The 13,370-nt window shown below is 36.7% G+C and overlaps 3 protein-coding genes across 3 annotated transcripts in view; all 3 read right to left on the bottom strand.

Annotated features, from left to right (window-relative positions):
• LOC134818866 (E3 SUMO-protein ligase RanBP2-like) overlaps nucleotides 1-13,370 on the bottom strand; it is a 59,008-nt gene that overhangs the window by 19,117 nt on the left and 26,521 nt on the right. The gene's annotated exons all lie outside the window — the stretch shown is intronic.
• LOC134818557 (DNA replication complex GINS protein PSF2-like) lies at nucleotides 161-2,994 on the bottom strand. The gene is made up of 5 exons (XM_063828171.1): nucleotides 2,905-2,994; nucleotides 2,525-2,639; nucleotides 2,280-2,376; nucleotides 1,825-1,969; nucleotides 161-1,521 (listed from the first exon to the last, which is right to left on the bottom strand). The coding sequence occupies exons 1-5, from the start codon at nucleotides 2,992-2,994 to the stop codon at nucleotides 1,399-1,401; spliced, it is 570 nt and encodes a 189-aa protein (XP_063684241.1). The 3' UTR covers nucleotides 161-1,398.
• LOC134818066 (tetratricopeptide repeat protein 27-like) lies at nucleotides 3,173-5,264 on the bottom strand. Its single transcript, XM_063827479.1, has one exon. The coding sequence runs from the start codon at nucleotides 5,108-5,110 to the stop codon at nucleotides 3,395-3,397; it is 1,716 nt and encodes a 571-aa protein (XP_063683549.1). The 5' UTR covers nucleotides 5,111-5,264; the 3' UTR covers nucleotides 3,173-3,394.

Below are 13,370 nucleotides of genomic sequence, written 5' to 3'. Positions count from 1 at the left end.
TAGATAACATAACAAAATCCTAGCATTTCGTCGACTCGAAAAGTATCAAAAACACAAATTTTGAAATTAAATATTGTATAAATTAACATAAATATCAAAAATTCAGTACAATATAATTCTGCTAGCAGAATCTTCAAAGAACGTAAAATATCAACTAGGTTAAAATTACCCCGATTTAACCATGCACAATTTAAAGCGTGAGCTTCCACCGCGTCGTGAATCATTTATCTGTTCATAAAAATTAACCTTAAACAGCATAATCTTTCCCGCAGTGGATAATCGAGCTCGACATAATCACGGCCTTAAAACTTTAAAAATGTTCACTGCTTCTATTTTTATAGTGAGGCAGTAAAATCCACACCAAACCACTCTGGACATGTTATCTTGAAATGGCAAAAAATACTTTCAGGGACCAAGGTATTGATAAATAAGTTAGAACTGAAAAGCGTTCAATTAAAAAGTTAAAAGAATCTCTGCCATTGTAGAGTGTTTCCAATTTAAATAAGCCTCTGAGATCACTTAAAATAAGTATAACACCCTCTCCCCGCTTTATTTATTCTTCTAAAACACCAAGTTCATATCAATTATCACAGTAATAGTAATAGTAATATTATCATAGGCATCATGTAGCCTCCAGGCTCGACAAACCCCGACAAACCCCGACATATCCCGACAAACGGGGTTTGTCGAGGGGTTTTGCCTCGTGTCCACTGGCTACATGAGGCCTTCTTGTATAGTGTTTTTCCACGTAAAGCTTGATGACTCCGTCTCGGCTTTTTGTTGGGAGACTCAAAAAAAAAAAAGAAAAAAAAAAAAAGCCTCCAGGCTCAACAAACCGGAAACCCCGTCAAACCCCGTCAAAGCCTGACAAACCCCGACAAACCCCGACAAACCCTGACAAATCCCGACAAACCCCGACGTGTCAAGATATGTCGTATCATGTCGGGCCCACCGGCTACATGATGCCTTATCATATCAAGGGCCATGGCCAATCTAAAATCAAGGCACCCCAAGTCTCACAAATATACACCGTGTATTGGAATATGGAAGAATGTCTATTGTTCCTTACTTGGCATGGTTAACGAATGACGGTTACATACTTATTAAAAGCTGTTAGCTATTATGGGTATTATACATCTATACTTATTAAAAGCAGCTGTTAGCTATTATAATGAGTATTATATGTACATCTAGCACTTCAGATTGTTCACATGAGGAGCAGTATGTTCTAGTGAGGGTGAGGGTGAGAAACAATAGTTAATGAGTTCTCTATACTCTAGATAGTTTGCATTGCGTGGTCATTAATTGTGTTACGAGCTAAATTGTGGCATTATTGAGCGATTCCTAATCGAGCGCTTTATAAATCTGAAGTTGTTATTCAACCAATTAGTTAATCGACTAATTGTATCTAGGATCGTTGAGACACAACTCTGCGTGGTTTCTAAGGTTGTGGAGGTGGTCTAGGGAGGCGGTGAAGAAACCCCGTATCGTGTTCAGTTCCAGCACTGTTATGTTGTTTATCTGCGGCGGGGTACGAAATTACTGGCGAGATTAAAAGATTAAAAGATTACTGGCGAGATCACTGGCAAGATCACTGGCGAGATTAAAAGATTAAAAGATAACTGGCGATGGTCCTAATTGTAAATATTTGAAAATAGTGCTCTGAAATACATTTTACCTTCGGCAAATTAAGTCATTATACGCAAGTATAATATTGTAAAATCAATGATATTTAATTGTCTATAATATCGTGCGCTGTGTCTACACCATTGTTATTTCAACGTTCCAAATGCTGGTATAATATCAATAACAGGTAACCTATACCTCCACATGTGTGAGCGGTTTCCCGCCTCCTCCGTCGTGGTTTATCATCTTGTTTACACTCTTCCTTAACTTGGCTGCCCTAACATCCCAGATATCTTTTATTAGAGTCCGTACTTCGTCAGCATCTTTCACCTCATCCGATATTCTGCGGAGGGGGGAAGAGTTTTAGTCTTGTGCAGATGTTCACTATAACTAAACAGTAAACATTGAAACGCCGTTTCCATTTTTACTATTTCAATGAAACGTTCTATAAATTACAGCTGAATAAACGGACGTATTTCAATTCACCACACCTCTTCATGGGAAACTATGCGTTAGTGAATTAAGTTAAATCACACATCAAAAAGACGAGATCAAGGATGTGATAATCACATTAAATAACACGTATCTAGATAGTTGTAACTAGTCTTGTAACTAGTCTTGTTACTAGTCTTGCAGCTAGTCTTGCAGCTCACCCGAGAATAATAGTGCTGAGTTCCAGAAAGTGAGGGTGTAATGGTATTGAAAATAAGTGTCCTTCAAGTTCCTCCGCTTTCTTTTCTTTCAGTAGCTCTGAAAATAATTACAGATCACAGTCAGTCTCATTAATTGTGCTGATCACCAGTATAATTGAACTATGTAGCCATTATTTATTAAATTACTTAAAACTGAAATAAACCAAGGTTTTATTGCATAAAAGTAGTGATTATCATGGTCTCACCTACATCCATCCACTCAGGAGTTATAATCCTGCATTTCTGTCTCTGCTTCAGATTAGCAGCTAACCACAGTGGCACTTCCACCGGTACTTGGGGCTGAAACGGGCCGACTTCTCCCTGAGTTAACATTGTGCTATAAATAGATTTATAAATCATATAAATATTTATAGAAATATACAAATAAGCAGCTGAGTGATGTGAGTAATATTCTATTTTTATAGATATTCTGATTTTTAGGTTCTCGAGAGACGAGCCTACTTGCTCAACATATAAGGTCAAATAGATTTGGGAGGGTATATATTAAATAACTCATCAGTATTTAAGCTAGGTACTAACTAATAATAACTTATTTTTAAGATAAATTATCATTAATACAACTCACGCTGATTAGATAGAGTTTGTCCTCGGTAAAGTTTGGTAATATCGAGATGCTTTCCTTCTCTGATATAAATTCGATCTGGGCTGGATCCATAAAACTTGAGGGAATAGTCGATATAAATTACAAATGAACTCAGATTTTGAGTTGAAACACATAGAAAGAGAGAGAGTGAGGAACGTTGAAAAATGTATCTTGGAATTATGTGTATGTTTTAACACAATTATGACAGACGAATATAGGAATGACATTTTAAATCACATACTTGCACTCATTATCTTCATTCATTGCAACAACAACTGACATGATCATTTTGTAGAATGAGACAGCCACAGACCGAAATAAAAGTGCATATAAAAACCTGTCGTCACCATAAAACTGATATCCCAGAAAGGATAGTTTGATAAAGTTTAATAAATTAACCACCGACCTAAAACGCTGAAAACAACTAAAACTTACACTAATGTTAAAAGAAATTCAAGAAATACAAAGAATTTCACACAAATAACTGTGCTTCCTCGACTTCTTCTAGTTGCTGATTAGCGTTTTTCAAATACTCCAAAATCAACTTCCTCTCCTCAGCCTCTTCATTAGGCATAGATTCGGATAGTTTGTGACCTTTAGTTATCAATATTTGAAGGATGGATTTCAAGGACTGAAGATGTTGAGTGTACGTGGGAGAATCTTTTGCTTCTGCTATGACGTACTTATGAAGAACTTTGGAGCACTCAGTACACTTCAAGAAGTCTTCCATTGACTTCTCAATGTGCAAAGAAGCTGAATGATATGCTTTGATAAGGTAACCGATACCCATACCAACATCCTCTCTACCATCAACATCAAGGTACATGGCAGCATAAGACCTCCAGAGATCAAAGCTTGTTGTGACTTTTGAGCTAGCAAATTTGAAGAGATCTATAATCTTGTCGTAGTACCTGATTCCTTCTTCCCCAGATACTGACGTCATATTATCTCTAACTGCAGACACGAGACTATTCAGTATTATTTCATCACAGTACTTCTGTCCGGTTGTTATGATTTGCCGATAAGCAAATATCATGCTTGCAAAATCTTTTATCTGAGCTGCAGCAGTCAGGAAATTCTCCCAAACTCTCCAGTTGTTAAAAGATCGCCGTGTAGCCTCTTTGAAACAGCTGAAAGCTTTACGCAACTGTCCTGTTTTCTGAAAGCAAGCTCCCAGGTTGCTCCAAGCTTCAGAATACTCGTCATCTATATGTAGAGAGGTCTGGAAACACTTGATGGCAGTCTCAAATTCTGGTATGGCAAGAGCTGTGCATCCAGCTGTGAACCACAAACCTCCCTGCAAATAGTTGCATTCCAGAGAATTCTGCATGCAGACTAAAGCCCTCCGGTACTCCTTGATGTTAAAATAGTGATATCCCAGGGACTTCATGGCTCTAGCTGACGACTCTCCTGACAGTTCCCAGGCTCTCTCGTAATGAGTGATGTCTTGAGTTGTGTCCCCTAGGATGCAATACAATTTGGGGGTTTCACCTTGAGCAATTAGTGATCTAGTCAGCTTCTCAGCAGCCTCATATCTTCCAGCTCCAATCAGAGAGTTTATCTGCTCCTCTCTCAATTGCAACTTCTCATAAAGATCTAAAGCACTTTTGTGGGACCCAATACCTGAGTACATCTCTGCAAGTACTTTTTGTTGTTTCCACATTGGAGGAAGTCCAGATTGGAATAGACTCCCTGTTCTCGAGCAAACCTTTTTACAGTCGAACCCCAGAACCACTTCTTCCAACTGTTCCATGCAACGGCTGAGCCTTCGAATGGATGTTTTTTCAAGTTTGCTCCTCAGAAAGTAAGCATGTGTGGCAATGCAATATGAAAATGTCCTTCCTTCTATGATTCCCTCAAGAAAGGCTATCACTTCCTCACGTAACATGTCTTCCATGGCAAAGTCCTTCAACTTGAGTGAGGCCATGTGCAACAAAAATGGAGCAGTCAGGTTTGAGACCGAGTTCCTAATATTTTCGTCCTCGAATGAGATTTTGTCCAGCAAAGTGTCGTCATTTAAATCAATGATCTGAGGTTCATTCTCTAAAGGAGTCACATCGACAACGTTTTCCTCAATGATGGTCTCAACTCTAAGTTGCGCTAAAGCTGTCTCCTGATATTTCGTTCTTTTTCCTAAGGCACCAGTGAGTTTGAAGCTGAAACTAATCAGCTTCTTAGCCATCTCCATATACCTCCGTGATTTCGAAATGTGCTGAAAGTTTAGATATACAAATCCAAACTCAACCAAAATCTTGCATCGAACCTCTTTTGGTAATGCGGCAAATTCGCTATGATCCTCTATAATGCTAATAAGTTTTTCGATGTTATTAAAGAGATCTGGAGATAAAATCATCCATCAACATTTGCTCGATGAATTTTGCTTCGTTTTTTTAAACGTTGATTGGTCAAACAATGAATAATTTTGGGGAAATAAAAAAATAGTCACGACACAGTTTTTTTAAAAAACCCTTGGGCCCTTTGGGCTAAAGGTTACTTTGGCATTTTTTAAGGGTTTATCAAAACGTTTAGGGCAGCTAAATCCTCATCTTCAATTGACTTTAAGAAGTTTTTGCAAAAAGCAGAGGCCCCAGAAAAGGGTTATTCGAAAAAAAAACTTTTCAGGGCAAAACCCCCCAACATAATTTCCAGGGTTTCCGATTTCCCGGTTTTTTAAAAAAACCCAAAAATTTTTGGGCCCTTTAACCCAAGAGATCATCTTCAACCTTGCAGATTTTGTTTCCCATTAGTTCCCAGTAAGCACCCGTTTTTTTTTTCGGGAGAATTTCATTGTCCTTTTAACTCGGGGGAAAAAAAAAAGGGGAAAAACTGTGTCCTTTGAAAAGAAAGGAAAAAATTAAACGGGGAGAATTAATTTAATTTTCCCTTTTTTAAAAAGAAAAATTTGGTGAATATTTTGCAAGGGGACCCTTGATGTTTATTTTAAACATTTGATATTTTTTTTGGGACGTTTGGGGAATGACGATAGATTTTTTTTAAGGGGGATTTATAAACCCCCCTTTCCTTAAAAAAACTGCTCCCATTTCAATCAAATAGGTACCATTAAAACTTTGCAGGGACGGGTGTGCCCTTATGTTATTTTAATTTAAAAACAGAAAACCCAAAGATTCCCGGGGAACGGGGCCCAATTTTGGGGCCCTTAAGGGTATCAAAAAAAAGCCAAATTTGGGGATTTCTCCAAAAGTTAATTGGGAAAGCCATACAAAGTGCCAAAAGGGGCCCCCCCATTACCAGGGGAACTCCCGAACAGTTGGTCATTCACTGAAGAAATTTTTCCCTGGGAAAGCGTTGGGTTGTTCTCTGTTAGCCCCTTCCCACAGTTTTAGCCTCACGTCGTGGGACAGTTATCCAAGGGAGTGAGTTTGGCCCTTTAAAAGGGAAAGGCTCCTTTAGAAAGCTACCTTTCAGGGCCCAAATCAAGAGAAAAGATCCGCCCCTAAAAAGAAAAACCCCAAATTTCCCTTTGGGCAGGAACCACGTCAAAAATTGGGGGACCCCCCAACCTTGGCCTTTAGAAAGAATTATGTCCCCCACTATTTTTTTGGGGCGGGGAGGGAACAGGGAAGCAGTCAGAGGAGGTTGGGTTGGAATCCTTACTGAAAAAACCCAAGTCTGGCAGCATAGGAAAATTTTCCAAAACGAAAAAGTTTTTCCCCCCCCCCCCCGGGTTTGATTTGTTTTTCTGGGAAACCCGATCAGGCAAAAAACCCATTTTTGGGAAACATGTTTTTAAAATTTTTTTTGGGAAACCCCCTTGGGTTTAAGGAGATCGAGGTTTCTTTTTTGGAAAACGTTTACCCCAGGGGAAGGGCAGAGGGCAAATTTATTACCCAATCGGGAAAAACCAGAGGAAACAAAGATGAAAAAGCCCTGTTCTCGGTTCAAAAAAGCCCAAAATACGGTCCCCCAATGAAAAAATTTCTAAAAGTGTATGGTCTGGGATTGGGGTTCCACTTTTGCGGGGAAAATTGATAAGAGGGGAAAAGTTGCAGTTTGGGGCCCCCAAAAAGCAGACCCGGGGTGATGGCCAAAAACCTTAGTTTTAAAGGGAAGAGATACAAGTAAGGTTTTGGAAGGGAATTTTCTTGCTAACCCTTTGGTTTTTGGGGGGGGGGGGAACAAAAACCCAAGGGTGAGCAAACGTATGATAGTTTGGGTTATTTGTCAGTCTTTACTCTGGAAGTTTTAATTAAAATCATCTTCCTAAATTAAAATAGCTGCCCGAATCGGATAAAATTCCCAAAAAAAGTTGGTGAAAATGAAGCAAAATTTTTTAAAAAATCCCCCCCAAAGAGTTTCTTGAAAACCCGAGGCGGGTTTTTTGAAAAATTTTTCCAATAGACCCTCTTAAAAAGTGGAGAAAAAGGGAAAAAAGTTAAAGAGGAAGCTGATGTTTTGAAAAAAGGGGAAAACCCCTTTGGGTGAAATCTAAGAAAACTTGACGAAGTGGCAAAAACAAACTTCAGGATCCCCCCCATTTAAAACCGGGGGGTTGGCTCCCCATAAATTTTTTGGCTGTGATCGGGGGGTTTAAAGGGAAAAAGTTCAACTAAAAAGGAAAAAGGCTTGGTTTGATATCATCAATCATGTCTTACTATGATTTACCAAATTAGTATAGGAACCTGAACACAAAAACCCCTAATAAAAAATTAATAAAATAATTTTTGTCGCCCATGACCTTAAAATTTTGGTTGATTTTAAATTTGGGGAAAAACTATTCAGACTAAAATTTAAAAACAAGAATTCCTCAAGGGAAAAATATTTTTTTGGGCCCTCCCTTAAACCCTTTTGATAAATTTTTTTGTTCATTTTTTTGGGTTTTGTTTTTAAAATTTTAAAAACATTATAACTACTGTGTCTGTTTTTTTTAAAAAGTCAAACCCGTATAGAAAAACCCAGAAATTTAAATATGGTTAGAATAATAAAGAAAAAACATTTTTCCCATTTTTTTTGGATTTTTTTAACCCCCCAAATATGATCCCCAGCACTATTAGGGGAAAATTTGGCGATGTCAATTAAAAAGTATAAAATTTTTTAATGAAATTTTGGGTTTTAAACATTTATTTGACCTGCCCATTTAGGGGAATTTGATTGAAAGAAAAAAAAATTTAAGTAAAAAAATTTTTTAATAAATATGGCAAATACACGATAAACTTTAGATATAAAAACCCCCAAAAATTGAGCTTTAAAAAAAAACCTTTGACTAATATTTAAAATTTTGGTTGTTTTTCTTTTTCTTGTTTTTAAAAATTATAACCATGCGCTAAAAATTATTAAAATGTTAATTTTTATTAAACAAAATTATTTATAAAGGTTTTAAAATTGCCCAACCCCCTTTTTCCCTTTTTTTAACCCTTTTTTTTAACCAGCATCAGACAATGACAAAGGCGAAGGAAAATTTTATCTTTTATACACTGAAATTTTAAATTTATTAGTTTTAAAGAAAAAACCCGCAAATCGAACGAGAAACAATTTAAAAACTGTAAAGTTCATTTATAAATTATGAGACCCAATTTTTTTATTTCATTAAAATCAAAAAAATTTTTCTTATCCGACAAAAATTTCCCAAAAGTAAAATAGCAGCGTTTGGTTAAATAAAAAACTCCCCACAAACTGTTGTTTAAACAAGCTTCCCGTGCCCCAAAACCTCTACACAGTTTAAAATATTGTCATAAAAATGTCCGTAATATGATGAAAAAAGCCAAACTTAATTTTGGACCTATTAAAAAAAAAGATATTGAAATTTGGCAACCCACTAAATTTTGTCGGGTAAGAAATATCGAAAAATTTTAAAACTTAATTTTTGTTAAAAATTTCCCGTGATGTTGTCTTGAGTTAAAGTAAATAATTTTAAGGGAAAGGCTCCAATTTATAAGTAAAAGCAAAAAAGTGACCCCCAAAATTTCCAGTTCCCTGTCCGCAAAAAAACCCAAATTTTCGGGCATTAATGGCAATCCGTTCAGATCCCCCAGGCCAAAAACCCTTCCCCTTTTTCCCCTTTTTTTAAATTTGTTGAACACCCGTTCCCCTTAAATTTAGGGTTCCCTCTTTTTCATCAGGCCCTCTTGGAGGGTCTCCCCTTGAAAACCCAACAACAGAGGGGCTCTGGGGACGAGAGGTATGGGTGGAGGCCCCAACAGGGGAAAAAACCCACCTTTGTCATCCCCTTGTGTCATCAGGAGTGGGGGTTCACTGAAACTTGGGTTTTTAATTTTTGCCAAAAACCCGAAAGGACAAACCGCCCCCCATCCTCTGGTGACTTGGCCCTTTTGGTCCCCCCTGCCGGCCTGGAGCAGGAGCTGTGGAAGAGAGGAAAGGGCTTTTTGAGGGGGTTCCCGGGGGGAAGGGGGGAAAGTCACGTGTGGGGGGCGGGTCACAAAAGGGGCCATTTTCCTTTTGAGCTCCGGGGGGCCAAATTTTTCCGGCCCGCCTGAGGTTTTGTTGTTGTTTTTTTTATTAATCTCAAACGATCAAATCATGCTGCATCGAAAGGGGTTTTAAAATTTAAATTATTTTGCATTTTCCTTTAAAAATTTAAAAGGAAAACGAATCAAAATTTTACTTTTTAAACAAAAATTTTAATTTTTTTGAATTTGAAATAATTAAAAACCCCTTTGAAGGCCCCGAAGGTGGGTTAAATGCAAAAATTGAACCCCCCCTTTTAAAATTTTTTTAAATTTAAAATTTATTTGTGATATTTGAAAGTTTTTCCCTGTCTTTTTGCCACGAAGAGAGGGTTTCGGAGTTGCGTCTGGGCTTTTGCCCATTTCTTTTCAGAAAAATTAAACCCTCTTTCATTTTTAACCTTCCCTAGCTCTGTTCTTTTGCTTTTAGCTCCCCCTCCTCTCGAAACCTCCCCAAATTAAAAAGTTAAAATTTTTAAAGAAAACCGGGGAAAATTTTAGAATCAAAAAGTTCCCCTTTTTAATTTGTAAGACTGAAGAAAGTTGCCCCTTTTTGGGGGACCTAATTGGGGCCCAATTTACCGGATGGGAGTTGTTTCTTTTCCCCTCACCTTGATCAGCAATGTTCTCCTCCCTGAACCAGGCACTTTACAGGGGAAAATCCCCCCCAAAATTTCCGGGAGTTGCGGCGGTAGTACTTAGAAATTTAACCCCACCCCCGGGGACACGGGGGACCTGTGGCGGGTTGGCCCCGGGAATCCACTTTTCCGGGGGGGCACTTTTTATAAAAACCAAGGTTTGACGTTTTTTTTTCCTGTTGTCCCATTTATTTTGGGACAGAAAGAGATTTTTAAAAAAAATGTTTTGGGTTTTCTTGGTTTACGCCCGGAGGGAAGTTTTCCAATGGTGAAAAATGGGGGAAAAATGGTTTTAAAAGGGTTTTAAAAATTTGGGTTTTGATTGATTTTTTTTGGTGAACCCAGGTTTCAAATTGAAACATTTTCCCTTTTTCGCCATTTTTTTTTAAACCATTTTTTTGTTTGACTTTTTTTTAAAATTCCCGTTCATTTTTCTTTTTAAACCCGGAGTTTCAGAATCAGCCCCATTTGTTGTTATTAACCCCAGATTTTGAGGACAAAAGAAAAAATTTAAAAAAGGGTGTAGAAAATACACTTCTTCATTAATTTTTAAAGTAAGGTAGGTTTTAAAATTGGGGAAAACTCGATTCCCCAAAATTTTTATCAACCCACCATTTTTCATAAAAAAGGAACACTAAACATGGTGAGATAGGTAAAATTAAAAATTTGGGAACAAAAATTTGAAAATGGGGGTTTGGAAAGTCCCTTGATACAGGAAACTTTTGGAAAAAACTTTGGAAAGAAAGGGTAAACCAAAATCGGTTACTTTATGGGGAAACATGGCGAGAAAGAATTTTCATATCTAGTAACTTTAAAATTATTCCCGCTCAAAGTAGTTAAATTTTGACAAAAATAGCAAATTTCAAAACTGATTACGGGGGGATTTCAAAAGTTTAAAACCCCAACGACGATGCCCCCAATATTTTAATGTCAATAAACCCCCGGGTTACCAAATCATAATGTACACCTTCAAAACCTTCTTTTCAAAAACCTGAACAACATTTGCAGTATGGTCCACTGCCAATTTAGTTTCTCCCCGTAGTGGATTCTAATATTTCTTGTAGGATCATTCTTTTTTTTTGCAGCTTGAGCTCGGGAAAACTTTTGAATATTTCTCCTCAGTGTGAGGTTTCTTGTTTTCTGTAAAGGGCATTGTTGTCTTCCCGCATTTTAAAACCCCTCAGAAAATTTAAAGGGGGTTTCTCACCTGAGGGGTTTTCCCCTTTTTGTCCCGAAAGATTCCCTGCTTTTTTTTGTAGAAAAGGCCCCACTTAAACACTTAAAAGGGTTTTTCCCCTGGGGGGTTTCCCCTTATTTTAAGTAAGATGCCCTGGTTGTCTTGGGGGCCTATGAACACTCAAAAAACATTTGGAAGGGGTTTTTTCTCCCCTGAGTGAGTTCTCAATGTTCCGTAAAAATTAATGCTTTTTTTGCAGCAAATGAACCTCGGCCCAATTGGGAAGAGTTTCTACCTGGTGAATCTTTTGATTTTTTTTTTAAGGATTCCCCCCTTAAGCCGCACGGGTTTTTGTCATTGGAACCCCCAAATGGTCTCACGGCGGGCTCTCACTAGGGGACAAAAACAAATTGTCCCCCTTGAAGTTTCTGTTCCATTTAAATTTTAAACTGAAGTTAAATTTGTCGGGGGTATTTCTGGGCTGCTTTTGATCATGGTGGGGGGTTTTGCTTTAATGTTTTTTAATTGAGTGTTGAGTAAACATGTTCAGCACAAATTTGGGATAAAAAAAAAGATGGTTTATCGGTTTCCCGATTTTAATTTTTCTTTTTTTTTATTGTCCCAATTTGAAAATTGTTTTTTGTTCTTTGATGTGTAAACAAAGTAGTCTTTGAAATTTAATGTGCTCCAAAATTTGGGCAGGGGAAAACCGTTTGACTTTTCTGGGATCCCCCACTTGTTCTGATTGTCTTTGGTTTACGTCTTTGGGACATTCTGAGGAAATTGAAATTTTAAAGAGGTTTTAAAAAGTACTTTTTTTAAAAAATTCGTTCGTAAAGGGGAAATTTTTTTTTAATTTAACGTGCCTTACCCCTTTGAAAATTAAAAATTTTCCCCCAGTTAAACCACCGGGGCCAGAATCCCAAAATTTTTTTAATCTTTTTCTTAAAACAAAATTTCTCTAATTTTGAAACGTGACTCAAGTCAAACGTTTTTTTTTTTCGAAAAAAAAAACCAAGTTTAAAAAAAATTATTTTTTGTAACAAAAAATTTAAAAAACTTACTAATTTTCCCCCAAATGATCAAAGCAAAAAATTATTAACAATGTAAATTTAAACATTTAAACGTTAACTTTTAAAAAAAAAAGTTTGAAAATATATGATTCATACTAAACCCAATAATTTTCAATAAAATTACCCCCGAATTTAAAAATTTTAAAAAATACTGCACATGTCAAAAATAAAATTTTTTGCAGAAGGAAAAAAACACAATTAAAGTTGTTAGTTCAAACAGTACCCCCAAGAAAGTTATCAGATTTAAGGGGGGAAGATGACAGGGGGGAATTTGCCTAGGACATCCCTCACTTTTCTCCGTTCAGACAGTTTTGGGATCCCAATCACGTGACCAGCGAAAAAATTGGGAAAAAAGGGATTTAAATTTTTAAAATCACGATCTTTTACGATATTTTAAACAGTTTAAACCCCATCTTGGGCCCGCGAGGGGGAGGTTGACTCCTTGGCAAATTTTAAAAATATTCCTTCTTTAACGTCCTTAATAAATTTTTTTGATTATATTTGGGGAAAAAATATTTTGATGAAAAAACCCAAATTTTTATTTTAAAATTTTTTTAAGGGACGAAAACTAAACAAGATAGTTTAAGGGGGAAAATTTATTTGTAATCTTTGACCCAAAAAGGGGTTTTTATGGGCTTTAAAAACCTTTCCCTTTTAAATTTTCGTTCACAAAACAAATTAAAATTTCAATAACGTTTTTAAAAGTCGGGCTTTTTATATTTTTGTGTTTTTTGGGTTTTCCCCCCGGGCCCCCGGGTAAATTTTTTTTAAAAGGGAAATTTCCGAACATTTTTTATGCAAGAATTTTTCCCAATTCTTTCCCCTTTCTCGACCTGGTTTGATATGTATATAAAAAAATTAAAAATTTAAATTTTTGGTAGCTTAAACAAAAACCTAAGCCCAGTGGAAAAACCAAAAAACCTTATGCTCTATTTTTGTGAAACAAAGATTAGTTAAAGGGAAAACTATCAAGGGGTTTGCAAAAGTTTTGGACATAAAATTTTTGGAAACGAAGATGAAAAGCTTATAAAGGCAAAGAAACAGCCCAAATTGCTAAAAGTTAAAAAAAGGACCCGGACTTTGGGTTTGGGCCATCCAAAACCCTTTTAAGAAATTTAACAAAAGGGTTATATTGTCA

This window comes from Bolinopsis microptera, chromosome 7 (assembly GCF_026151205.1).
Source record: "Bolinopsis microptera isolate Bmic1 chromosome 7, MBARI_Bmic_1.0, whole genome shotgun sequence".
Lineage (NCBI taxonomy): Eukaryota > Metazoa > Ctenophora > Tentaculata > Lobata > Bolinopsidae > Bolinopsis > Bolinopsis microptera.
This window is presented reverse-complemented; position numbering and strand designations above follow the sequence as displayed.